Source organism: Sardina pilchardus, chromosome 3 (assembly GCF_963854185.1).
Source record: "Sardina pilchardus chromosome 3, fSarPil1.1, whole genome shotgun sequence".
Classification (NCBI taxonomy): Eukaryota; Metazoa; Chordata; class Actinopteri; order Clupeiformes; family Clupeidae; genus Sardina; species Sardina pilchardus.
In genome coordinates this window covers 3,868,012-3,895,075 of record NC_084996.1, presented here as the reverse complement: position 1 = coordinate 3,895,075, position 27,064 = coordinate 3,868,012, and the positions used below count along the sequence as shown (strand labels likewise).

Sequence of the window (27,064 nt, the reverse complement as noted above, 5' to 3'; positions counted from 1 at the left end):
CTGATTTTTAACAGCCTAGATTGTGTATAAAATATTTTTGGCCTATATTTGCCAGGGTAGGCTAAAGCTGGTTTTACCCTTGGTTCATACTGTCTTCATGAAAGAAGTATATTTGTTCATTTTAGTATAGAAATAGTCTTAAATTAAATAGTCTAAATGCTTATACTATCTAGGCTACAGTTTCTGGCAAATAGCCTACAGCATAAAAGTCAATTCTGAAAGTAACAGACAGCAGACACCTTTTTTCAGTTCAGTGGAAATAGGCTTAAGCCTAGCCTGGAAGCCAGCCCGAATTTATTCCCGCCCACAACAGAATTGAATGGCTACATCAGGCTACACAAGCCTGCTTATTTTGAAGAATATGAATGAATGAATGAATGAACACACAGTTTAATTGCTCAAGCTTTATTAAGACTATTGGATATAAGTGTAGGCTTATAACATCTGGGTGACATACAGTGGTGTACTCTCCATCTTTGACATGAGGGTGCAGCTTTCCTTCCATCAATTCCCCAAATTTGAAATAACTTTAACAGAGCTCGTTCAAACAAACACAGAAGCACTCACAAATCACACACACACAAAAAAACGTACAAAGTAAAAGAAGCTTACATAATATGCTTTGCACAAAAATGACAATACCATAGGCCTATCCGCACGCACACATTTTAAGACTGTTTAGTGAAGTTTAAGACATTTGGTTCCAGTACGGGCCAAACATTCTTGAGCTTGTTTCAGTCAACTCCAAATAGGAAATTAGTGGCTCGGAGGGTATGTCACCCTAGAAGAGAAGAATGACAATGAATGAAAATCTTGATTGCTGTCTGTGCCAATCCCCCATAGCCTCTAGTTATGAACTTATATGACAGAAAGCTGAACTGAGTTGCTCTCTTGTGGAAAGTACTCACCAGTTGTTTGGCTAGAGGGGCTACTCTTCAGAAGAGCCTTTAGAGGAGGATTTGGTGACCTGAACGACCTCCACAGAGGTGAAGCCCTTTCCTACTGAAGCACGATTCCTGGTGCGCAGCTTGTTCAGGGCCATCTCCGCATTGCCAGCTCTCTCCTCTGCATCATCAAGCTCATGCACAGTCTTCCTGTATTTGGACAGACTGGAATTGGCTTGCTCCTCCTAATAAAGCACAGGTACAGGTCAGTACGACATAATGTTAATCCTATTTTCACTGATTTGATTGAACTGGATTTTTCTCTTTATCTAAGGCAGGGGTTCTCTACTACAATGAGTACCACCTCAGATAACAATTAGCAATTAACACAACTAGTTTAAATGTAACGTTTTTTCCATCATATATAATTTTCTATAATTTGAAGTGACTATTTTGACTTCATGAAATAAAACATCTGGGAGACACTGTTAGTACCACAACTGAGAGTCCGCGTACCACCAGTGAGAACCATTGATCTAAGGTAACTGGTAAACCCATTTTCAGTGTTTTAACTTCTAGAAATAGCATTTGCTGCTATTCATGAGGTTGTATACTCACAGCCTCCTCTATCTGCCTCTTGTAACACTTGAGCTTGTTCTGGAGTTTCTCCACAAGCTCCTGCATGCGCTCATTGGTCTTGTGGTCCTCCTCAGTCTGGAAGACCAGCTCCTTCAGACGACGCTCGTTCTTACGCAGGACCTTCACAGTCTCAACATGCCGTTTCTGCTCGCCATCCAGCTCTATCTCCACCTCTCGGATCTAGGAACACACAAGAGTATCTCATGGTCAGAGGTTTGTGTCGCTGACCATTTTTTTGTATATGCTAATGTGTGTTTTTGTGTTTGTGTAGGAGTGAAAGAAGGCTTTTGTGAGCGAAGGAAACAGAGAGTGAGAAAAAGAAGTAACTGAAGCAAAAAAAAGGGAATATAATGCAGACCCTGATCTCCAATTTTTGGATAGTCCTTTTTCCGGCCTTCATGGCAATCTGCTCTGCTTCCTCCACCTTAAGTAGCAGTTCTTTGATGGTGATCTCATTGTTCTTCTTGATTTTTTCCAAATGTGCAGCATGGTCATGCTCTTGGCGGAGTTCCTCGGCCATACGAGAGGCCTATAAAACATGTGGTATTACAGATTTAATCAGATAATGATTATAATGTTTCATTTCAACAATAATATTGATAAGTATAATAATAATAATACTGTCAGAAGTAATAGTGGGATGAAAGTGGGCAAGTACTCACATCGGTGATTGCTTTCTTGGCTCTCTCATCAGCTGCACGGAATTCGCTGATCAGTTCCTCGTTTTCATTCATGATTCGAGTCATGTCAGATTCCATTTTGCGCTTTATGATAATCAGACTTTGGTTCTGATTGGGGGGAAAAAAATGCTTTGTTGATGTGCAGTTGTTCCAACTTCTTTAACAGTCAACTAGTCCTTAATTTATCAGCTGGGTATTATTAAACAAACTCCAGCTGCCTTCTCTCTCTTTTTTTTACCTGGACATGGAGCTCATTGTGGCGCTCAGAAACATCGATCAACTCCTGCTCCATGTTTTTGCGGGAACGCTCGGAGGCCTCCAGTCCGCTGCGGATCTCCTCCATCTCGTTCTGGAGCAAGCTGAGGCGGCGCTCCTGCAGGGTGTACTGCTCCCGCAGCTCCTCGTGGTGACGGGCGTCCTCATCCATCTGCATCTGCATCTCCTGTCAGGGACAGAGAGGGACCGCCAGGCTCATCAGACAGGGATTTACTCAGTGTCTAAAATCATAGGTCTGTCATTATGTGTGTAAGGCTTCGTCAGAATGGCACAAGCAAGAGCAATGTGATGGATTTGTCATCAGAGTCTACATTGTTTGCCTTGCACCGTTTGTGTGCTAATTGTTTTGAGACATAGCATATGTTAGTCTGCAAAAGTATAAGATTAGTTGGATATGTGCTGAGGTTTTTTTTAGGCCCACTTTGATTTGCTGCTGCAGTCTCTTGAGGGTTTTGACCAGCTCACTGTTGTTCTTATTGGCATGGTCCAGTTGGATCTCCATCTCGTTGAGATCGGTCTCCATTTTCTTTCTCATCCTCAGAGCCTCGGCACGACCTTTGGCCTCTGCCTCCAGGCTGGCTTGAAGGGATTCCACAGTACGCTGGTGGTTCTTCCTGAGAAACAAATTTAATGCAAACTAAATGTTAAAATATCCTGCTGACTTTCCGTGAAAACCTGTTGAGCAATGAGCATTATAAGGAAACTGTTTGAACAAGTTTGTGCAAATTTGAAGAACAGTGTGTGTGTGTGTGTGTGTGTGTGTCTGTGTCTGTGTGTGTGTGTGTCTGTGTGTCTGTGTGTCTGTGTCTGTGTCTGGGGAAATGTTGATCAAATGTGTGTAAGTCTATTATCATTTTAACCTTGTAATTTCAAACTCTTCCTCCTTCTCATGGATGCGGCGATCAATATCTGCTTTGACCTGAGCCAGTTCCAGCTGGACACGAACCAGCTTCCCCTCTTCAACCTTGGGGGAAAAAACAGCAGGTTTGCACGAGCCGTCTGCCTCATCCAGTATTGAATGGCATGCCAAAAGCAATAGTTTTTGATTTATGAAAATCGGTCTGGAAATGTGTATTTTTCCAAACTAGTAAAAATGTAACATGAGGTCTTTTCAAGCCTGACTGGCAGCCGCCTCTTACCTCCAGAGCGGTTTCTGCCTCCTCCAGGGCCATCTGCAGTTCGTCCTTCTCAACCTCAAGTTTCTTTCTGGCCTTCTGCAGCTCATGGACACTCTTCCCACCTTCACCAAGCTGGTCCACAAGATCTTTGATCTCGTCTGTGGATCAATTTAGATTTTTGTTACTGAACAGACAAAATAACAAACCTCCACTTAATCACCATTTGTATGTTGTCATATGGCATGTGAAAATGTCAGTGTCTCCCACATTCTATAAATTGTGAGTGTGTGTGTGTGTGTGTGTGTGTGGTGCTCCTCACCTGTGAGGGTCTTGTTGTCCTTCTTCACAGTCTCCAGATGATCAAGGGACTCCTCGTAGGCAGTCTTGAGCTTGTACACCTCAGTCATGTAGGAGCGACACTCCTTCTGGGATGAGTCCAGCTCCAGCTGAAGCTCCTCGCACTTCTGGCTCCACTCAGCTATCATCTTGTCAAAGGTGCGCTGCTTCTTGTCAAGTGCAGCTGCAGCAGCATTGGACTGCATGGGACCAGGACAGACGATAAGATTTTAGTAGTGGTTTCAATCGAGCAGTGCAATTAATGAAGCATTGATAGAAGATGGTTAATCAGAGTTTGGTCCTCCAAAGCTGAGAGATGAGCAGCACGCATCATTTCTGTCCCATGTAATGAGTCTCATTCATTTTCCATGTAATGCAATCATTTACATTTGCATTCATTCTCATATCACCTCAAGATGGCTCTGAATGCGTATTTGGGAAGACTTTTATTTTCTGACATGTTTCAAACGTAAGCTGTACCTTCTCCAGGTCGATGGTGAGATCCTCCACCTCTCCCTGCAGCCTCTGCTTGACCTTCTCCAGACTGGCAGCTCGGGCCTGGGCTCCCTCCGCAGACTCCTCAGCCTCCTGCAGACGGACGGCCAGCTTGCGTCTGTGTGGAGGAACGATCAGCCGTAAATCGCAGGTGGCAATTACTTTTCCCTAAGTGGAAATACTGGCTATTGGACAACTTGTAAGACAGGAAGTTTCTGCCACGACCACTACTTTCAATCAATCAAATGTTTAAACAGCGTGCTACATCTTAACTGCAATGCTGACCACCTTTAAAGAAATAAAAATGTGTAAGATTAGTGTATTGTATTTCCTTGCATATGCACATAAATGAAGCAATTGAACTCACTTTGTTTCTTCTAGCTCCTCTGTTTTATGAATGGCATCAGTTTCATACTTGGTCCTCCAAGTGGTGACATCAGCATTGAGCTTAGAAATGAGACGCTGCATCTCGGATTTGCCCTCCTGCTCTTCCTCAAGCTGCTCTTTGAGCAGGTCCAAGTCATGACGAGCGTTGGCCAATCCCACAACAGCTGCACTCCGAGCCTGAGGATGACATACAGTGGCATGCAATCAGAGGGACATAGAAAGCAGTAGGTAAGCCAAGTTTAAATAGCAACTGTCTCCACCTCAGATTATTTGATCTATCTGTTCAATTACCAACACTTGTTTCACTGTGAGCGATTTCTGCATTTCATTGTGCATTTCAAACTGTGTATGTACATATCTTGTCATTCAAAATAGATACTTCTTGTACCTCTCTTGACCTAGAGAAGATGCTTTATTGTTTTTACCTTTGACTCTTCTTCCAGTTGCCTCTTGAGCTCATCAACTTGGTTGATCAGTGTTGACCTCAGTCGTGTGATCTGGTTGAGCTTACTTTGTGACTCATCTAGATCACGACTCAGATCACTGTTCTCCGCTGCAGAATGAGGCAGATGATAAGTTAAGCAATTGCAAAACAAGGAATTTATTAGTGAATTAAATTAATTAATGAAAGTCCTTGGGAAAAGCTCTTGAGAATGGTGACACAGAATTAAAGTTGTTTTTTTTTAGTATTTTGAGAATGTCAGTGTCTAGTTTTACCTGACAAACGGATCTTGAAGGCACTCAGCTCTGCCTGGTTTTTCTCCATGTTTGCTAGCCTTGCATTAGCTTCAGCTAGGTTGTCTTCCAATTTACGGACATGGCCATCAGAGTTCATCTGCAATGTGTATGAAAAAAATTCCAGTTCAAAGCTTAGCTTGAAGACTTTCAGCTGTACTTACCCTTCAGCACAATTCTGTTTTTATCAGGGTAGGGCCCTTACCTTAGCTTTCTGGACTGCCTCAATTGAGGCATTGAGATCATCAATCTCTGCCTTCATGACCTGCTTGTCCTTCTCCAGCTTGATGCGAACCCTCTGTAGATTCTCTACGTGCTCTCCCAGCTCAGCCATTGAATCCGAATGTTTCTTGCGGAGAGCTGAAGCGGTGGCTTCAGACTGCAGTGAACCCTCCTCCAGTTCCCTTCGCAGTTTCAGAAGCTCACCCTCACGCCTCCTGTTTTGCTCAATCTAAGAGAGTAAATAAACACTCTAAATTAAGTGAAAGGTACATTAAGTAAATTAAACTTTTGGCAAAATCAGATTGCTTGATATAATTGAGGTCAGTGTGTTGGTGAGGTACCTGAGCAACAGTTGCTCCTCCAGCTTCCTCCAGTCTGTCCCCAAGATCCTCCAGATCTCGAGACAGATCGATTCGCTGTTTCTCTACCTGAGATAGAAGATGAAAGTCTAATGAGTGTCTGAATAATAAGCCTAAATAAAGCTGGGGAAAAGAAAATAAATGAAATGACTACTTATCTACCTTGGCTCTTATGGCCCGCTCAGCCTCAAGCTCCTCTTCAAGCTCCTCAATACGAGCCTGTCAACAATATGATGTGTCAGCTGGGGATAAAGAAACTAAATGCAGCTTTTCATATGCATATTACAGATTCTTTTTCTATTACCTGGTGCTCTTTGAGCTTCCGGTGTAAAGTGGTGCTGAGAGACTGCTCATCTTCCAGTTTAGCATTCATATTGTTGATCTCAAAGTCCCTCCTAAAAGGTTAAGAAGACACTGAGTTACTGAGCCCTTTCATGGTGTCTGTTTTAGGTCATTGGTCATTAATTACTGCTTTGATACAGTCACACTAGAAGGACATGCAGGAAATAGTCCACATACTTTTTGATAACCTCCTCAAGATCAATCTTCGCCCGCTCCATTTCATTGAGGTTCTCAATGGTCATTTTGAGATCACCCTCTGCTTTGCGTCGGGCTTTCTCCACCTCTGCGCGGATTTTCTTCTCCTGTTCCCAGTTGTCTTCCAGCTAAACAGTCAGAACATTTTAGCTGCAGAGATTCCATTGCCATCCATCTATACTAAACACCCATGCGAGATGCAATTTCTCAGATCGTGGTTTTGGATTTCCTACCTCATGCACATCGGCGGTGAGCTTGCTATTGGTTTTAGTCAGGCTGTTGACTCTATCCTCCTCAGTTTGAAGGTCATCCAGAGTTTTCTGTCAGAATTATATAGGATTTTTTATTAAGGATAACAGTTCTTCTCAGTTTGCAAATTAATAGCCAAAAAGGTCTGGCAGATGTTTTTAAAAACATTAATAACTTTGTAACACTTCATTATTTGATCCATGTTTTTCTTTCCGGCGTTGGTTTGAAGATATAAAAGTGTTTTATTTGACTCTTTTACCTGCTGAAGTTCTTCAAGAGCTTTCCTCTCCTTGTTTAGCTTGGCAATGGTGTCCTCCCTCTGACTAAGATCCCCACTTAGTCCTCGCACTTTATTGTCCAGAGCCTAAAACAGTTAATAAGACTCATAAATTGATTTTACAATGTTTTTGACAATGTTTGCTGTCCTTCAGCATCAGTTCAGACTTAGTCGTTTCACCCAAGTTCAAAACACCAAACACAGATATGTTTTTTTTTTTTTTTTTTAAGTCAAGGTTGTCATCTCTCACATGTCTCTCCTTCTCTGACTTGGCCAGAGTGGATTCCAGGCCCTCCAGATCTCGTTTGAGGTCAACGAGCTCTGTCTCCACCTTACGCTTCTGAGCGCTCAGTTGGCTGACAGTGCTCTCCTCCTCCTCCAGCCTCTCTTTCATGTCCTGGATCTGCTCCTCCATGGAAGCTTTCTGCTTCATCAGCTGAGCACAGCGTTCCTCTGAATCACTGGTGTTATCTTGCTCCTATACGGTCAAATATTGAAATGGACATCATTTTTCATTATGAGTTGACGTCAAGTTGAAACAACACTCTTCTAGGAAGTAACTCTTCTGAGCAAATTAAATGATGCTGTTTCTGATACTGTTAAAAAGTTAAACTTTTGGTGACTTGTGTGTGTGTCGTGGGTCAGTGCTGGCTTACAGCGGCCAGTGCCATAGCCAGGTCATTCTTCTCTTGGGAGAGAGTGGCCAGTTTCCCTTCAAGATCTTTGATCTTCTCCAGCATCTCGTCTGTCTTCTCAAGAGCAACTCGCAGCTCTTCCTCTTTGGCCTTCATAACATCCTCCTGACGAGCCACCTGTAGCAAAGGTTTCACCTGGAGGAGAAGAGGAGGAGGGCATGAAGACGCGACATTCTGTTTGGCTTGGAGACTGGTGCTCTGGATTTTACATTTGCCAAATAAATTAGGTGTACCTTTGTATACAGTTTCCACCAACCCCAGTATCGTAGCTGGAGGAACTTTCTCACATTCCGCTGAATTGCAATGAGCGCAATTCTGAAATCAAACCAAAAAGAGGACGGAAAGTTTAATGATGTATATAGGACTACTACTCAAAAGTTGAGTGAAATTCAGTTTCGAAAAAATGCCATGCTTTCCTTATTTACACACCTCCTGTCAAGCATCTTCTTGAATTCAACTCTCATGAGGGTTCCCCTGAGACGGCCCTGCAGCATAGTGATGATCTTGGCCAGGCGTTCATCACGCAAGTCCTCAAGCTTAGCCAGCACTCCAGCACGGAAGAACACCTGCAACACATTAGAGGACGCACAATAATGTACCCCCAGATAGGTGTCGCAGCACTGTAAACATCTCATATTTATCGACAGTGGCCTGTAGAGTTGCTGGGTGTACCTTGGTGTGTCCAATTCTGTACTCCATGTCATCCAAACCAATTGAGGATAGAATTAGTTCCGATGCTTTTTTGTTGTCAACAAATCCCTTTGGGATTACGTTGGGGTTCAGGATGTAGTATCTGAAAAAGGTCAGATAAAGAGATTATTTTGATGCTGACTAATGCAGCACTTTAATACAGCCTCTTTGACATTGCAACGTGCCATCCAGAGAGTGTATATGGAGTTAAAGAGCACTATAAACCTCTGTTTGAACTCAGGATACTGGAGCCTGTTCGGGAAGCCTTTTCTGCAAATACGAATTCCCTCAAGGACACCGTTGCAGGCCAGCTGGTGCAAGATCAGGAAGCTATCACACACACCTGGGTAGATGAAATACGTACAAATGACCCAACTGGCTCAACTACAAATAATGAATAAATACTTTTCACACATGAGGTTATATTAGACCGACTGATGTTCTTACCAGATTGTTTGAACTCGTTGGGAACGATGCAGCGGACAAAATGGGGAGCAGTGCTTCGCAGTGTGCTCATCAACTTGTTCAGTTGTTCCTGTTTGGGAGTCATGAAATTATCTGATGAAATATGTCAGTTGTGTTTATCCTTTGGTTCAGCATGCACACTGTGGTGCTGGCAATGGCAACATTAGGAAGGCCTCACCATGGTGTAGATGAGCTTTTAAACAGCTGTGTATTCATTTAGCCTACAGTAGCATGCTGTGGATAATAAGTTGTTTTGAACTAATGCTTAAATGATGATACATGACCTGACCCAGTGTCTATGCATGAAACAGATAGCACCGTTTAAAACACGTTGAAGCTCACTCTGTAGAAGTTGGACACAGTCATGAAGGAGGAGCCCTTCTTCTGTTGCTTCTTCACTCCCGCTGCTGCTTCCTCTTCTTTGAAGAGAATGGCCAGCAGAGGCATGGAGGACTTCTGGAAAAGACCCACCACTGTTTCATTCAGAGGGTCCTTGTTCTTCTCCAGCCAACCTGCAATGTTGTAGCCCACCTGAAAAGCAGCAAACAGCCTTGAGTTTCAAATGAGCTTCAAGGATTATATCGGGTAATGTCACTTCTATAGTCTCCTCCATGGAGACCTTCTGCTTCATGTCAAAAATGTTTGACATTATCTAAAAAAATACATTTGTTTTTTGATGAATTCTGACAAAATAAATGCAGAGTTACAGTAATATGATTTAAATAAATACATCAATAAAAACTGAAACTCACAGTGCCAGCGTAATGCACCAGCTCGAAATGAGCCTCAGGACCCTTCTTCCCCCCTTTTGGCTTGAGGAAGTTGCTTGATTTGCCCGCATGATTGTCATACAGGGCAGCCTTAAATGTGGCATCAGTGGCTTTAGGGAATACACACTGCTCCTCCAGAATGGAGAAGATTCCCATTGGCTGTAATGAGAAAGGCATGACACAACATAAACACTTCTGTTCCATTTACAATGACCTAGAAAATGTATTTCCTTTCGGAAACACTGCGATAGGCTGACCTTCTCTAGAAGCTCAATGCAAGCTTGCAGATCCAGGCCAAAATCAATGAAGACCCAGTCTATGCCCTCTTTCTTGTACTCTTCCTGTTCCAGGACGAACATGTGGTGATTGAAAAACTGTTGCAGTTTCTCATTGGTGAAGTTGATGCATAGCTGCTCAAAGCTGTTGTGCTGTAAAAACAAAACATTAAAAATGTATTTATGCATTCCAGTACGTACACACATAAACATGTCATAACTGAGACATACAGTTGATATGAATGAATAAATAAAATAAAATAAAAATAAAAAAGATCAGAAGAAATTACCTCAAAGATCTCAAATCCTGCAATGTCCAACACACCAATGAAAAACTGGCGCTGCATTTTGGTGTCCAGGGTCCTGTTGATTCGGAGCACCATCCACTTGAACATTCTGTCGTAGATGGCTTTAGCCAGTGCTCCGATGGAGTAGACACATTGGTCCTGGTTTTGACCTTTGGTCACAAACTCATTCCCAACTTTGACTCGTGGCCTGGTGATGCCCTTCTGGAGGTCGCCAGATTGGATCCCCATGAGGTGGGCGACTTTGTCAGCCACTGTGCGTTGGATGAGAATAGAACACAGTCAGTCACACAAGACACAGAAGACACAGATCATTTTCTGCTTCGGCTGTCTGATGTGAACACACACCCTCGGTGGAATCAACGTCAGCCTGCTCCTCCCTTGGCTTCTGCTTGAATTTCATGTTGCCGAAATGCATTATGGCACCTGTCAGCTTATAGATGCCCATTTTTTCCTCAAGAGTAAAGCCGAGAACATCAAAGGCAACCTTTTGAATTAGAATGAGAAAAAGAAAACTCATCTCTTTGACTGTGAACAGCATTCATGTAAAATGTGCAAGCTCCTTGCCCTGGTAATTCAGAGAGCTTGACTAAGGCAAGCTGGAGAGAGACTTACATCAGTGAGCATAAGCTCTTCGCCGTCATCCATGTTGTCTACCACAGTGACCCCTTGACAGACCCACACATACTGTTTTGGGTCTTTGACCAACAGAAGTGCCTCTAAAAACAAAAAGCAAAAATAAATTAGTTTTCTAATTTAAAATGTGTAATTAGCATGCTTTGAGTTGTGTAATGTAGTCACATACAGTATGTTCATTTATTCATGAGTACAACATTACATTTTATTATGAGAATCAGAATAATTGACATAATCAGAACACTACTCAAGCCCTGTGCCGATATTGCCCATAATAACTCACCTAGCAGTTCAGGTTTCTTCCCTGACAGAAGCTGGTAGAAGATATGATAGCCACGTTCCGCAGCTTGTTGGGAGATCACACGAGACTTCTCCAACAAATCTAAAGCAGATGAATGCATATTCAGTATTGGCATGGCGGTGAATCGACCCAACAGAATCAATACTCAGAACTCTCAATGTATGAACTCACAACTCTCAATGTCAGCACCAGCCAGCTTTGCTGTTGGTCCAAAGTGGATTCGGATGAATTTACCCTAAAAGAAAAGTCACAGTTTTAAGTTATGAAACCTATCACTTATGATTTTTTTAAAAATAATAATAATTATGAACTACAACAAGAGTGTCTCACAAATCGAGAGGAATTGTTGTTCCTGGTGGTTTTGGCATTCCCAAAAGCCTCAAGAACTGGATTAGCCTGGATGATTTGATCCTCCAGGGAGCCCTGATAAACAGTTATGTCATATTATTTTATCCTATTATTATTGTTATTTTTTATCAAATTGTTTTCTGCAACAAAATTAATACACCATACATTTGTGAATAATATAATTTATCATAATTTACATATCCCCTTAATTTTGTACATTTATGTAGGTCTCCTATGCCCTGTTGCTTATTATGTATAGGTCAGTTAAATTGCTTCTAAATAAATAAATGTAAATTAAAATGTAACCTCACCTTAGAGTCTGCTCCTGGCTTGGCCCCGGTGGCCCCCATATTTGCAAAGTACTGGATGACCTTCTTGGTGTTTTCAGTCTTGCCGGCACCAGATTCTCCACTATGAATAGATTGAAACACAATTAAAATGCAAATGCTCTGTGGACCATTACTTCAGCACTAGCGTGTCATGACCGTAATTGATCATACTTACGTGATCAGCATAGACTGGTTTTCTTGCTCTGAATTTACATGAAATATGAACAGGACACAGACATAAAGGTATGTTTGTGAATAACTTTGCAAGAAGCTGTGTTTGATATGTACAATGTAAAACTAAAAAGCAAGGTTTATCTAAAACATACGTACAGTGAGACACTAATTTCATTTCTTACCCATCAACATGTCATGGTAAGCATTGTCAGAGATGGAGAAGAGATGAGGAGGAACTTCATTGCGTTTCTTCCCCTTGTACAGGTTGGCCACCTTGGCTCCATAAATTGGGAGCCACTTGTAAGGGTTCACAGTCACACAGAACAAGCCCGAGTATGTCTGCCAAAGAGAGAAATTCAGAATAGGAATGAATATCCTGTTCATCAATGGGTGGCTTTTTTTAGGATACGAGTTGCATTTTATGGATGTGGCTTTTTAAAATGTATATTAAATGAACTTACATAGATTCTCATGTTCACATATCGGGAGCGCAAATTCTCCAGCACGCTGGCCTCGTTCAGAAAGGTCAGATTGGCCATGTCGTTTGCCTGATAGAACTTGGGTGGATTCATCTGCTGGATGTCATCTTTCTTTATGCTGACCGTCTGAAGAAAAAATAACATATATTTTCAAAACAAAACTCTTTAAGATGGATTAACATGTTCTTTGTTATTCTAATATCATCCTCGGTTTAGGCCATAACCTTGATTATATTACAAGCAGAATGTTAATGTTAGATTTGGTGGGCTTTGAATATTTTACTCACAGTAAAATAATTAGAAAAGTTTGATGAACAATACAAATTCAATTTTATTCCATATACTATAAGTCATTTCACTAACTGAAAATATAGTTTATAAACGGCCTATAAAACCATTATAGTGAATAAAGTATACATACAGCGTTTTTCGCAGTCTTGACGGTGACTTTGTCTCCCTCATCGGACTGGATCTCGGCGGCAACGAAAGCGTCTTTGTCGTCCTTCACCCAGCAAGACTTCTTGATGTCGTAGGGCTTGTTAATGGCGTCCAGCTTCTCCTTTTCTGTAGGAGCCAGGAATGGCATGGGGTCCACCTCATCCCCACACTCGCCTTTGTATCCACCTGGCATGGCTACGGTTGGCAAACGCAACCTCTGAGCAGCAATGAGAGAGGTTCCTTCAGGAATGCTGTACACCTGTAATACAAAAGACATGAGTTAAAACAAAGTCATTGTGGCTAAGCCTCAAGTTGTACACACTCAACACATAGTGACTAGACCACAAAATATTTACCAGGGATAAGGCAGCAGATAGACCAACAGCGATGATGAGGGTGCTGCACTGGACAGGCTTTTATATATATGCAGGGAGCCTCCAGATATGGCAGGAGCCATTAAAGAAGCCCAACGGGTGGAATTATCCCATCTGGGGAAGATCCTCTCATAGCTTGGAGAATAGGGAATTCTGCAAGCGCTCCATGACCTTTTTTGGCAGCTAGCAGGAGGCTGGTTACTGTCTCATGAATGTGTTTGCATATTTAGGTATTAGTAAATCTTCAGTAAATAATAGAAAATAACCCAAAGAGGTTAGGATTGAAATATATTTTGGTTTTGTAACAATGATATATCATTGATACATTAATTTCACTGACATAATATGCAACATCCATAGCATTCCATTGGTGTAGCAAGAGACATTTATTGTAATTAGGCCTCTACATACATTTTTTAAAATATACTTATATAAATCTTTCTTCAACTACAGATTTCATACCACAATATATGATTCCAGTTTAAAGTTCTACTGACTGAAGGAAAACTGTTAACATAAGCAGCTGTTGGTGTATTCCTCTGGGGAAATTACCTAGTAGTACGTAATAGCTGATGACAAGGGCCAATGAGTTTTAAACGAACACACACTCAACATCTTCAGACTACATTAAATATAGATTCCTTTTCCATATAGTTTCTAGCAGCAGCAGACATGAAAAGTAGTTTTACTGTTGGTGAACCCATAAGTGTAACTATACTTTTATAGTGTGGCATGTAGTGATATGTGATTTAGTTTTAGTTTTGTTTGGCATTTTCACCATAATGTCTGTGTATTTTTAGTCTGTTGAGTTACTTTAATTTGTAAATGTGTGTTCTTTGTTTTAGTGTATTTTTTCATCCCAAATCAGTTTGATGTACGTATATAAGCAGAGACAGTTGTCTAAGAATCCTTAGCCCATTCCAGTTACCATGCTGCATCTCCATACGACTCATTTAAATCACTACAACAGTTTAACCAGCAGCATTTTTAAATAAATGAACTGCAGTGACATTATTTTAATTAATACTGTAAGTTGAGAAACTGAAAAAATGTTGCTCAACACTTAACACTGTCAACTGAAGCATTAGCTGTCATGTCATACAAGAAGATAAAAGCCATTTGCACCATATCTTTGTCCTTGTAAAATGTTGATATCTTGTTTGCGTTACCACTCTGGTTTGTTAATCCTCAGGACATAGTGAAAACATAACTATATGCCTCTAGAAGGAATGTGTGGAGATATGATCCCATCGTTAAGGGTGGGATGAATCAGAAAAAAAAACTGTGAACAAGCTTTACTCTCCCCAGAGGCACAAGAGGTATTTGTGACAACTGCACACATCCTTGGAGCATCCTAACTTGGCCGTGGCAGTTTATGTGAGGGCTAAATCTGTCTACTAATGTGAGTGTAGGTCAGAACTCCATTGCCTGAGGGACGACACCAGATAATATTACCACTACCACTTGCCAGGTATTGAGTGAAGTTCAGGGACACAGATGCTGGTGCCATTGCAACATTTAGCATTGCATTTAAGACATGGAGAGAGATTGGAGCTCTCAAGATGTTAAAACAAGGCCCTTTGTATTTGAGAAGAAATTGTGTTATTTATTTTTTTAGAAATGGATGTCTAACTGGCGATGTCATTATATGCCAGGATGGGAGGTTTGGTTCGGTTTGTTGGTTTGTGTATTGGTTTGTTTATTTGTCTGCATTTATTTGTCAGTAGGATCTCACAAAAACTAGTGGGCTTATTTTCAAGAAACTTGCTGTAAGGGTGGAGTGTGGACGAAGGAAGACCCCTAGTACTGTATCAATTCCCTTCCCAATTTGCACTCCATATGTAAAACTACTCGACGGTAGTACTTTTTTTTTTTGTCTTTACAAAGTGTTTATCTGCTTATTACTCCTCTATATATGTCTCCACAGCGCTATTCTATCTGTAAATGTATGCTTTATTTAATACTGTGACACCAATGTCCAGAACCAAATTCCTTGTATTTGTGTGAACAAAATCTTATTTGGATTCTGATTAGATTTTGATGCAGATCGATATTTTTGTTTTACTTTCTTTAAAATCGCAAGATAGGCTTTGGTATGCATTCTGAGTGCCCTTACATCCAGACCTAGACTTTTATATGTAATTGATGTCAGGGTCTATTGCATATTGTGTAATAATATAATGTTGTACATTTTTGTTCATTCCAGCAAGTTCAAACTTGAGTGAAACAATTAAATAAAGTATTAAATATTTGAGTTATCTTCCCAGGCACTCATTCTGATTTAATATTGTACTTTGTTTTGATTCCTAGAGGTGGCAGGCTTGAGTAACACAAGCAGGAAGGAGTTGGTTTTCAGTGATCTCAGATCTTACAGTTACTTACTTCATGACAAACATATTTAACAGTCAAATAAATAAACACATTGTCTCAAGATATAACGACATACTGTGTGTGTGTGTGTGTGTGTGTGTGTGTGTGTGTGTGTGTGTGTGTGTCCATTAGATGAATTAGTCTAGACCTATAGCCTATAACTTTACATTTAATTCCCTATTTAAACTAATTCTCTGGCCTAACTCCAGTGCGGGCTAGCCTATATCATGCGTTTTACAACTTTATAGGCTGCTCTAAGTGACTACTTGGCATACTAGCCTAGTTTTGGTCTATCTTATGGCTGGCTATACCTACCTAGCCTAGAGTAGGTATAAGGTTGGCCTACAGTAGGCCTAGGCTCCGGTCCATGTGAATGTAAATCTATTTGACTTTTCTGTGAGGGGTCTGTTTGTTTCTTGTGCTAATGCTCTCAAATTAATTCCCAGCACTAGGCTAATCAGCTGTTCGCTCTGTGTGTAGGCCTATGCCGCTTAATAAATATCAATCCTGTCACAGTCTAGGTATAATGAGCTCAAGCAGAGAAGTATCACATTTTTTTTTCATTTTTTTCATTTGTCATTTCAAAATGTAACAGCAGATAGTCCTAATAGCTCTAAAAACGTATGTCACTAAGCTTTTTGGAAAGGCTAAATTAAAGCCTGTATTTAAAACATATTTTGGATTATTAAAAAAAAAAAAAAACTACACAAAATAACTGCACACAATCACACAAATTTCAGAAATACATTAGCATATTGTCGAATTTAGTTTCCATGATGTATAATGTAGCCTACTACTACATTACGCCTTTTACTGTCTATGCTTGTTGTAGGTGAGGACTCGTGCACGGTGACGCTTTACAAGTGCGTGCACGTAATGCCGTGTGTGATGTCAGAACGCCTTTGAGCTCGAAAATGTTAGCCTGTGTTGTTAAATCTGGACGCAACGGAGAATTTTGCGAGAAGGAAATAATACAGTTACAGCTCTGAAAAAGACTAATACGCGTGATACCTTTTTACATCTGTTTCGTTACTTTCGTGTCCTAAAATAAGTTTGTGTATTGGGTATACCCAAGAAGAAAGTTAGCTCGATTTTTCTCGGAGTGATGTCGAATCCTGGGACTCGAAGGAACGGGTCCAGCATTAAAATCAGACTGACAGGTAAGCCCCCCCTCCTTTAAAATGTATCGAATATTGTATTCACTGAGAATTGAAATTCTAATGTTATGTTTGTTTGGATATTATTTGTCTGCATTTCCCGAGTATACGATGGTTGTCTTGCCAAAGGAATTGCCGAAAGGGATAACCTAGCACACGGTGATCAGGACAAGGAGCCGCCGAGCGACCTAGCGGGCTAGATAGCTACGTTAGCTAGCTTGTTGCTACTGTTGCTACCTTGGTTTCCATGCTAGAGCTAATGAGCTGTCAGGCTAGTAAGTAGCAAGTACCTAGCGAGCACATCATTAACATTTTAACGTTGTTATTTTACGGTGATGGCATTTGATGACTGTATTAGTTCGGTAGCGTATTGCATATTTCATACGGCTGCACGCCTAGTAAGATGCATTTACATTATGTTCCAGAATCTCGTAAATAAGAACCAACGTTAGCTCATTGCCAGCTCAAGGGATTTCATTACCAGGATTTTGATTGGCCAGACAGCCAGCTAGCTGACCAGTTTAGCGTGTATTATCAGTTAACATTGTAAGTGGGCAGTTAACGATAGTTAGCGTGTACATTTGTTTTAGGTAACTTGACCTAGACAAGCTGTACAATGTCAAAGCATGCTACAGCCTCGAAAGCCCCCACGTTTAGCCTGGTAACGGCCACTTGTGGTGGTTTATTGTAGGGGCAATAATTGATGTTAATCAGCATCGGGACAGGTATTCAACTTACAACTTAGTCGGAGCCAGTTTGCTTCTGTGTTGGTCAAGGTATAGACCAGAGAGACTTATTAGGATTCAGCCCGTTATGTTTAAACTCTGTGTCTCTTCAACTGTGGGTGTTTGGAAAACAATATCATCTTTGAACACTATTATGCCAAAACATACAACACTATCTATGGATAGTGTACTGGTGAGACAAGCTACCTGAAAAAAGCCATGCAGGAAGCTTTCCTCGTGTCTTCACAGTCCACTGTAATCAGTTAAAAGTACTATTTTGCATTCTAAATGAGGAAGTGTGAGCCCATGAATTTTCTGGATGATCAGGCTTTTAAAGCAAGCTTTTTGTTTTCATTCACAAATTAGGCCCATTATCATGACTAGACCAGACTGATGTTGTGACCAATCTTCTGCACAAGCAAGAAACACCATGTACTTCATGTCTGATTATTCATGTTGCTCACTGAGAGGCCACATCATGGCAACTCTTGTCTAGAATCTTAACGCTTAGTTTGTATGAATAGCCACTGCCGGGGCTTTGCCTTCCTAAGCTTATGTGCAGAAAAGCCATACATTGTACTGAGCCTGTCTTTAGAGAGTGTTTGTTAGTTTAGAGCTTTCCCTCTCCTCTAAGACACATATGACATGAGGACAGCGCTTTGTTGTTCAAATGGACGAGTGGGCCAGCATTGCTGTGTGTGAAGCATGCTAACAGATGACATAATACAAAGCCACCTTGTCCTCACATAGGCTAAACATTCAGAGGTTTGCAAGACCGGCGTGCATAATGAGTGTGTCAGTGTCCCAGTGTCTCAGGGTGAGTGAATGTGTGTGCTTATAGCCACCCCCTATGGTTATTTACTGCACGTGTGCGTGTGTGTGTGTGTATGTGTGTGTGTGTGTGTGTGTGTGTTTATGTTTGTTTGGTGTGAGTGTGTGTGTGCACGAGAGATGTCCATCCATGGCCGACAGACGAAGCCATCGCTTCCAGCTGTGTTCAACCCCCGAAGCACATGAAAGGAATTCTAATTGGCTGAGGAATGTCTGTCTCCTGAAACAATGAGCTAGAGGCCATTCCACTGGATGGGGGCAGGCCAGGCTGTTTAGTCTCTGTAGTCTTTTACCTCATCAGTCAAGAACCTTGCCTAGAGAGAAAACCTGCTGCCAAAGGAACCATCATTTAGCCTGTGGAGCAATAGGAAGGAGGTTAATCAGAAGCTGTTTTTTTTTTTTTTTTAAGTCTCTTTAGTAATGTTGTAGGGTATGTGTAGTTCTGCAATTTCAGAGTATCCAGCAAGAACCGTTTGATTATGAAGTCAGTGTTTTCCTGTGCAGAAACATCAGATCATGTCCCCGGTGTAAATTAATGGAAGTCTTATTTTAGCCGTGGTTTCGTAAACTCGTGGACGGTTGAGTTAACTGCCTGCCACTTCCTGGAAATAAAATGCAGTGACCCTTATCCCAATATTGTTGCCAGTGCTCTCTACTCTCTGTTGGCCCATGTTTCTTCCCGTTTTTGTTTCAAGATGTTTGCCGTGCAAGAGGAACAGATTGACACAGGTGCAATTTAGTTTGCCATTCACACCAATTAGCAATGCATAGACCACAACAATAACTGAGAGAGGTGGTCACAATGCATTACTTTCCCACCTATCATAAGCTGTCTTTGTGAGAGCACTTGATTGCCCACTGTCAACACCAATGTTTCCTTTTGTCAGTGCAAGATTCTCACCCTCTGCCTCCTCCTTTGTTAGCACTTTGCGGGGTTGACTTAACACCTTTTTGGACTGGCTGGCAGTGGGGGTGTGTGAAGGCTCCTGGGGCATTGTGGTGGTTTTGACCTTATCAGCGCGAGTCCTGGAAAATAACTAATGGAAAGCCAGTATGGACGGATAAGTACAATGCTTTCTCAGGCCGCATTCCACTGAAAAGGGGGTAGATGCCAGAAAGATTGAATTATAGTGTTTTCTGAATTCCTCCCTCTCCATCTCAGACACAAAAAGGACCTGTTTTGCTCGACACAGTCTGGGGGTTTTGATTTTTACAGTGCCTAACTAGGGAGGGCAAATGTGCGACGTCTAGGCTGAAAATAAGTTTGTTTGTGTATGTCTGTGTGTGTGTGTGTGTGTTTCGGGGGATAAGTGTTGCACTTAGAAGAAGACATTTCCCTTTCCTTTTTGGAATTCTGGACGAATCAGCCAGATTCCTTGGAACATTGTGCATATTTTTATAATGCTGCTGGCCCTGCTGGTGGCTCCAAAGGTAGATGTTTCCCACGATGGAAAAGGAAGTCGGGATCCTTACTAGCTCCCTAAAGCTGCTTACTCATAAACAACTGGCGGGTCCAGTGGCGACTCCCCTGGTGCTGCTGCTGGTAGAGTGTGGCTATAGCGGTGCCAAGGTCATGTGTCGCATTCCCAGAGAGAGGAAATGCTGCTAAACAGCGTGCTTACTGCTGTGCGTTGGTGGCGTCTGCCCACATGCCGTTTTTTTTTTTCTTTCTTTTTTTGGTCATGAGTTGGATATCACTTCCATCAGTGATGGAACATTAAGGGGGCCGGTTGGCTATCCTGTTGTCCATTTGTGGGTTAATCCCTGGTCCTGGACTCAGAGACTCAACAGAGAGCTCCATTGAGAAAAAGCTTTTAGTTTAGGGCTAGGCTTCTTCCATGAATGGGAAACTGGCCCATCATATCAACCAATTTTACCACCAGTAGTGGTTCTGGTGCTCACACACACATTGTGTGTGTGTGTGTGTGTGTGTGTGTGTGTGTGTGTGTGTGTGTGTGTGTGTGTGTGTGTGTGTGTGTGTGTGTGTGTGTGTGTGTGTGTGTGTGTGTGTGTGTGTGTGTGTGTGTGTGTGTGTGTGTGTGTGTGTGTGTGTGTGTGTGTGTGTGTGTGTGTGTATGTTCAGCACAGACTCTTCAGATGGACCGCCTCATGTTTCTCCAGCCTTTTAAAAAGCCTTTCCTTAAACACATGTGAGCTGCGAGTGGGGCACAGCTGTGAGTGATTTCATTAGAGCCGTAAAATTGAAACCTGGAGAGGAGAGCGTGTTCTCCAGGCCTCTCCACTTGCACCGGATCCTAATTGCTCTCTCTGTGAAGATGTTTTGAGGAGAAAAAAAATCTATAAATATTTGAATGAATCGGTCTAAGCAGCCAGGGTTTTGTTTAAAAGAGCACAGAATTCGAGAGAGAGAACAGATGTAAGAATACCTTCAAATAATACCCCCCACCTCCAGTTTTGTATTTCTTCTTGCCCCCATCATACTCAATAGGGACAGTGTTTGTCAGTGTGTTTACCCTTGGGGTTTTAATCCTTTGTTTGCTGATGTGGAAGTGTTTGGCATTTGGCATTTGGCATCACATGTTTTCTAAGACTCTTCAGAGTGTTTTCCCCCTGGGGAATTGGGGATTAATGGGGCACTTATGCTCATTGTTGCTATGTTAATGAGCCAGGAAAAGCCTGAACCGAGTGGAGTTTGAGGGACTCGCAGGCCACGGTCAGCAGCACGTGTGCTTTCTCTCACCTTCCTCCACTCGAGTCGTGCTCCAAAAAAACCGCTTCTCTTCCCTCTCTGCTTTTCTTTCTGGCCATTGTGTTTCCTTCTAGTTGTGTCCACTCCACATCGCTCTCATCCCGCCTGCCTTTTCTTGTTTTGTTTCGGCTCCACGGCGTCCTGGTTCTTTTTTTTTTTTTTGGTTCCCCCGTGGCAGACATCTACCATGTGCAGTGTGAAGAACAGGAGCCATATGGTGAAGGTGAAGTGTGTCCTAAAGAGGCTGCCGTAAGGCAGCTGTGTTTGCCCAGATGTGCAGGCTAGTCGTCGGCCGTGTGTGACTGAGACCTCTGAGCCTCCACCATGTGATCGTGAAAAAGCCACGCTGTTAAAACGTCTACTTGAATTGTGTGTGTGTGTGTATGTGTGTGTTCCTTGTGTGGATTGGATTGGAGGAAGTTTCATTTATTTCTCTGGGTTTGCCTCTGTATACAGAGCATTTAAATGGGAATAGCGGGTGGGTGAATTAGCTTGGGGTGTTCAAGTGTAAGGCTACAAGCATCCCCTAGATGCCCCCATCTTGTACATTAAACTGATCTGGCTCAGTCTCCCCTTCTTGTGCTCAATGTCAAACAGATACTTGACATTTTGGTGACAGTGATACTTAGCCAGTAGGCCACTTCACTACAAAAAACATTTGTCTTTCTGTTCGGCCTCCGTAGGTCTCTGCATCCATGTGTGTAAAATGTGCACTGACATATAGCCAAGAATAGGGTCCTTGTTTATTTTTAATGAATCAATTGGCTGGATCGTGGTAGACAGGAAGAGAGTATGTTATTTGCTCTGTTCCACCACATCATCAGATCTTGTTTGCGAATGGGGGATATAAGTGTGTGTGTGTGTGTGTGTGTGTGTGTGTGTGTGTGTGTGTGTGTGTGTGTGTTGTGTGTTTCTGGGCCTGGAGTGGAGCTGTATGGCTGCCCAGTGTGGAGTCTTGTACCAGACAGCAGGAAGGGCATGGACACGGTGCCCTGGTAACTGAAGCATGCATAAAGCGCCAATTGCTTTGGATAAAAAAAAAAAAAAAAATGACAAATGACTTGAGTCTGGGACAAATGTCTAAATTTGCTGAATGTTACGGCTCTGAAACCACCCCTTTCCCTACCAAAGCAGGTCAGTGCACTTGGCTGACATCAGCAAGTGGCTCTACAACCAAAAGATTAGTGCAATAGAGAGTGTGTGTGCGTGTGTCTGTTTGTGTGCCTGTGTTTGACAGGAGGGTTTATAAGAAGGTGGCATACTGGCATTGTCTCTGTCTAATCCTCAGTTCAGTTTAAGCCACAGGTAGGCGAAGCTCTCAGCCGCTTGCTGTGGAGCCTGTCTGTGCTGCTAGAACGCTAATAAGGCTCTGGGACAAAGTCCTCCCTCATGAGTGGTTATGAGCCTTTGGTTTCTGTGTCTGTGTCTGTGTCTGGGTCTGTGTGTGTCTGTTGGTATGCACACTTGGGTGGAGTGAGACGGTTATGAGTCTTTGTGTGTGTGTGTGCGGGTGTGTGCTTGTGTGTGCATGGGTGTAGTGAGTGAGATGGCGGGGGGCTGAGGGGAATCCTGCTTATTCAGTAAGGAGTGAGAGCGCGAGCCGTTTTTGGCTAATCCTCTCAGCAATCCACAGTCACGTGCAGCCTACTCGCCTACATTTCCGCATCATTCCCCCGCACCCCACCCCACCCCACCTCACCCCTCCGCTGGTCCTCCTCTTTCTCCTCCATTGTGCTCTCTCTCCTGGGCTCGCTGAGTGTGCATACAGGCTGTTATTATCTGACCTGCATCCACCCTCTACTACACTGTGCTAAGATGCTACGCTGTGCTACGTGTTGGCTGATTGTTCTGGGTTTGCTCGTTGCCTGTGTGCTGTTGACGACGACACCCCCCCCTCCCCGTCAGCACTGCACGGCCCTCACTTGTGGTGCTCTGATCTTTTGTTTTCCGTCTATTTCTGTAGCGATCGCTTTGCCCAGTGTCCGTTTTCTGCTGTGCTGTCTTATCAATTGAACTGCTAACCTTACCTGTGCTGTTCTGTGACTGTCAAATGCTTCTTGCGCTGTGTGTGTGTGTGTGTGAGACTCTTGTCTTGTGGCTATGCTGTGTGTTTAGAGAACATTGTGCTCAGACGGCCTGCACTTGGCTCGCTGCTCTGTCTCTGCCGGAACATGGAACAGAACACACAGCTTCTGTGTTCTATGTTCTATTGCAGTGCGGTGCGGTGCTATTTGTTTAATCCCATTCTTCTCTGTGTCAGGGCTGTACGGTGTGGTGTGGTGTGGTATTCAGCTGGCCATTTGAAGGAGATGCTGTTAATTATGCAGTCCTCTCGTGACCGCCTACCTTTCCGTGCTCTGCTCTGTAAACGGACACTATTGATCAAGGCCGAGCCATTAATCGGGCCGGCCCGTGTAAAAACGGATGCTCGGGCCGGCCTGTGTAAAAACGGATGCCATCTTCTTCTTTTTTTTTTTTAAAGAGCATGTGAGTGCCGAGTAGGAGATGGAGAGAGACAAATATCACAAGAAAGAGGAAGCCGGCTGTAGGCTGTGAGTTCTCTCTTATCACAAACTGTCTGTCTGCTCCCCCCCCCTCCTTCCTCCTTGTTTCTCAGCGCAAGCTCTGTGTGCACTAAGCTTTTGTGTGTGAAGCCTATCAGTCCGCCGTTCATCACCTCCATGTTGTAGCGACAGTGGCTCCATGGAGATGCTCTGTGTCTGCGGCTCACACACACATAAACATTCGCGTCGGATACATTACACTGCCTTTATCTTCAGCAGCTGCTGATCTGCATGCCGAGAGGGCGATTGTCACTCACTGTATGCATGCCGTTGCAAAACCCGGCGATGGTGCTAAGCGGCAATGCACTTCGTGCAACAGCGTGATGAGTGGAAGATGAAGTGTGAGATTTGTATCACAGCAGCCTAATAGCTGTGATGGCAAATCCACTTCCTGAAAACTGATAATCATTCGCTGTTGCCTAACCATGTTCACCGCGCTGCCCGGCCTTATGTTTTCAATTGCCAACTGTGGTGTGCCACAGTGCTGTTTGCTGAGCCTGAGAGGTGAAGTAACCTTACGTAATGTGGGATTTTTCAATTGCCAATCGTGCCTTAAGTAGTCATGGGGTTGTACAGACGTTTGCCACCCTTGATGCTGCACCAAGTTGCACTTTGAACTTGTGTACTTAGCAGCTGAAGAGGTACTGGCTAATGCCATAACACGTCGGTGTGCGTGTGTGTGTGTGGTTAGTGTGTAAATCTCACTAGGGACATCAGCGCTTTAGAGGTTGAACCGACGCAACAAACAGCCGGTACAAATCCCAAAAGAGTCTTTGTGCCGAGCATCGTACAATGGGTTTCTATTAGCCTACGTGACGCCACTTGCCTTTCCCCCAGTACTATGTGGCAGTCTGATGACTCAATTCACTGTGTAGACAGCAGCCACAGGAAACCATAACATATTTGGCCCCATGCTGCTCAGTACAGTATGCCCAAACGCAGACACGTCACACCATTGACGGATGTACAAAGGAAGAAGTGGCCTAGCCTAGTTGTTGAGCGTTCCACGACCCCACAACACCTCGGGAGCAGAGCCAAAAGTCGAATCATTCTGAGAACCGCGGAGAATCGAGATCCACGGTGACAGCGAGTGGATTGCTTGTTGCGCTCTGAACGGCCACTTGTTCCTCATAGACCCGGGGTGCTCCACACAGTTGGCCTGTGATTAGATGTTAACAGTCCCTCCACTGAGACGTAGGCAAATCGGGCCTTAGCAGCCTGAGCGAACGGAACGCTGTGTTTATAAGTCGTTGGAAGTCTAGACCCATTATCCCACCGCAGCAACCACAGCAATCAGACAGTGAGAGCACGCCGTGGAGGGGGGAAATCTACAATGCCGTTCCACTGGCACAGTCCGAGGTTTCCTGGCCCGACTCTCTCTCTGTCGTTTCTGTAGCACACTGAGTGTTTTGTTGCCGTGCATGTTAGTCTTTCAGCCGAGGCTTTTATCCCGAAGCAGCTTAAGAATAAGACTGAATGCCGGCATTTCTTTTATCAGCCCGTGTTTGCGCTGATACGGGCCCATTTGGTTTGTTTGATCAAGGAAGCTGGGCTGAGGCTGTGTTAATGGATCGGTAGTAGTAGGTTAACAGGCACCGCAAACACTGATACGCACACGCCAGAGACTGGGGATGCCTTTTAAACCCTCGTTTTACTGTGTTGTTGATTGTTGCTTTGGTCAATTAACTTGCCATTAGGAGACACTTAAATGCCATCATGCAATGTCCACCTTATGAGCGGTAAGACAATTACAGACCCGACATAAATGGGACGCAAGGGTCAGTCTGCATTTAAGTTTCCCTTTCTCAGCCTTCCATCCATTGCCATAGGTGGTGGTCTGGATTATGACTCGGTTGTCATTTATTGGGGATTTGTGAATGATTGTTGTCCTGTTGGACCAGGCCAGCCCTGACCCGGTCAGCTTAGAGCAGTCTGTGTGTGTGTGTGCGTGTGTGTGTGTGTCTGCCTGCCTGGCTGGCTTTAGAGTGTAGAGTATGCCTGTATGATTTGCTTGAGCGGTGCATTTTTATGTGCGTGTGTGAGCCTGTGTGTGTGTGTGTTTGTGTGAAAACACGAAGCCCACGAGGGCCTCCAGACAGCGCCGTCTAAGCCCTCACGCTGTGAGTTCAGCGTCTCCCTCCCTCCCCTCCCCTCCCAGGCCGGCGGCTCCTCTGGATTTGGGTTAGTCCACTCACTGCAGCTGGAGGTTAGTGGGCAGCCGCGGCGGGTCACTCACTCACTCGCGGCAGCAGCTCTCGTTAGGACACGCATATCGCATTAGAATGCGTTCCTCCTCCCTTGCCGCCCGGCCCGCACACAACAAACTCTGCTGTGTGCTGCATTTTTTTTCTTCTATTTTCTTTTTTTTATTATTATCCCCATTTCACTTCCTGACACACATAAACACTCAAATAAAAAGTTGAAGTTGAACAGTTTTGTGTGTGTGTGTGTGTGTGTGTGTGTGTGTGTGCGCAGTTCCAGTGCTGTCATGACCACAAACGGAACGCACGCAAAGATGGGCCACACTCGGTTTTGCATCTTGTCGGTTCCATCTTTTGGGCAAGATCAGAGTCCTGCTGCAGTTGCCGCTGCGTGACTGCTTAGAGAGCACACTAGTTATACATCACTTGTGTGTGTGTGTGTGTGTGTGTGTGTGTGTGTGTGTTTTTATGTGTGTGAGAGATTAGTGTGTGTGTGTGTGAGAGAGAGACAGAAAGAGAGAGATAGATGAATTGTGGAGCGGTACAAGTGTTCAGATCTGTGTAGTCTCTCTCCAGGCCTTTTCCCCAGTGTGTGTGTGTGTGTGTGTGTGTGCTTTTGTGTTTGGTGAGGGCCGTTCCCCCCGCTCCTCCACTGCTCCCGCTGGTGAAGAGAGACTTGGAGCCCGGCTCCGCACCCCTTCTCCGCACCCCTTCTCCGCACCCCTTCTCCGCACCCTTTCTCCGCACCCCTTCTCCGCGCCTGCTGATGGGCACACTGGAACCAATTAGCTGTGCAGAGGAGAGGGCTCCCGATGCTCGGACCGCCCAGATGAATCTCTCCTCTCCATCTCTCTGTCTCTCCCCCTTTCACTGTGTGTGTGTGTGTGTGTGTGTGTGTGTGTGTGTGTGTGTGTGTGTGTGTGTGCATGAGTGAGTGAGTGAGGAGGGTGGTGGGAGCGGTGGCTGTTCTACACTTCTGGCACAACAGCAGATCACTGATGCAAGAAACAAGATGCAGGAGATTATTAACAGC

At 43.6% G+C, this 27,064-nt stretch overlaps 2 protein-coding genes across 10 annotated transcripts in view; one reads left to right on the top strand and one right to left on the bottom strand.

Moving 5' to 3' along the window:
* Positions 1-924: 924 nt before the first annotated feature.
* LOC134076361 (myosin-16-like) lies at positions 925-13,292 on the bottom strand. Its single transcript, XM_062531372.1, has 41 exons — positions 13,083-13,292; positions 12,644-12,787; positions 12,365-12,521; positions 12,184-12,211; positions 11,991-12,090; positions 11,662-11,754; positions 11,503-11,566; positions 11,314-11,412; positions 11,010-11,113; positions 10,743-10,881; positions 10,380-10,648; positions 10,072-10,242; positions 9,797-9,973; positions 9,387-9,575; positions 9,027-9,114; positions 8,805-8,922; positions 8,562-8,682; positions 8,319-8,455; positions 8,123-8,204; positions 7,851-8,024; positions 7,445-7,672; positions 7,177-7,281; positions 6,902-6,988; positions 6,651-6,796; positions 6,436-6,526; positions 6,294-6,350; positions 6,114-6,200; positions 5,756-6,001; positions 5,533-5,650; positions 5,241-5,368; positions 4,796-4,992; positions 4,414-4,546; positions 3,917-4,133; positions 3,619-3,755; positions 3,340-3,443; positions 2,901-3,093; positions 2,442-2,645; positions 2,186-2,311; positions 1,882-2,052; positions 1,503-1,703; positions 925-1,129 (listed from the first exon to the last, which is right to left on the bottom strand). The coding sequence occupies exons 1-41, from the start codon at positions 13,290-13,292 to the stop codon at positions 929-931; spliced, it is 5,841 nt and encodes a 1,946-aa protein (XP_062387356.1). The 3' UTR covers positions 925-928.
* Positions 13,293-16,756: 3,464 nt separating this feature from the next.
* Positions 16,757-27,064, top strand: part of smurf1 (SMAD specific E3 ubiquitin protein ligase 1) — a 37,031-nt gene continuing 26,723 nt past the window's right edge. For all 9 annotated transcript variants that reach the window (XM_062531390.1, XM_062531389.1, XM_062531388.1 and 6 more), the window contains exon 1: positions 16,757-17,003. In XM_062531390.1, the coding sequence (XP_062387374.1) occupies positions 16,949-17,003 (55 nt within the window). In that variant the 5' untranslated portion in view covers positions 16,757-16,948. The remainder of the gene's footprint in view (positions 17,004-27,064) is intronic.

Coding starts and splice junctions, on each gene's coding strand:
- LOC134076361 (XM_062531372.1), bottom strand. CDS start 13,292: ATGCCAGGTGGATACAAAGGCGAGTGTGGGGATGAGGTGGACCCCATG. Junction 6,002..6,113: donor GAGGAGCAACTGTTGCTCAG/GTACCTCACCAA, acceptor TTACTCTCTTAG/ATTGAGCAAAACAGGAGGCG. Junction 5,651..5,755: donor AGGCAGTCCAGAAAGCTAAG/GTAAGGGCCCTA, acceptor TACACATTGCAG/ATGAACTCTGATGGCCATGT.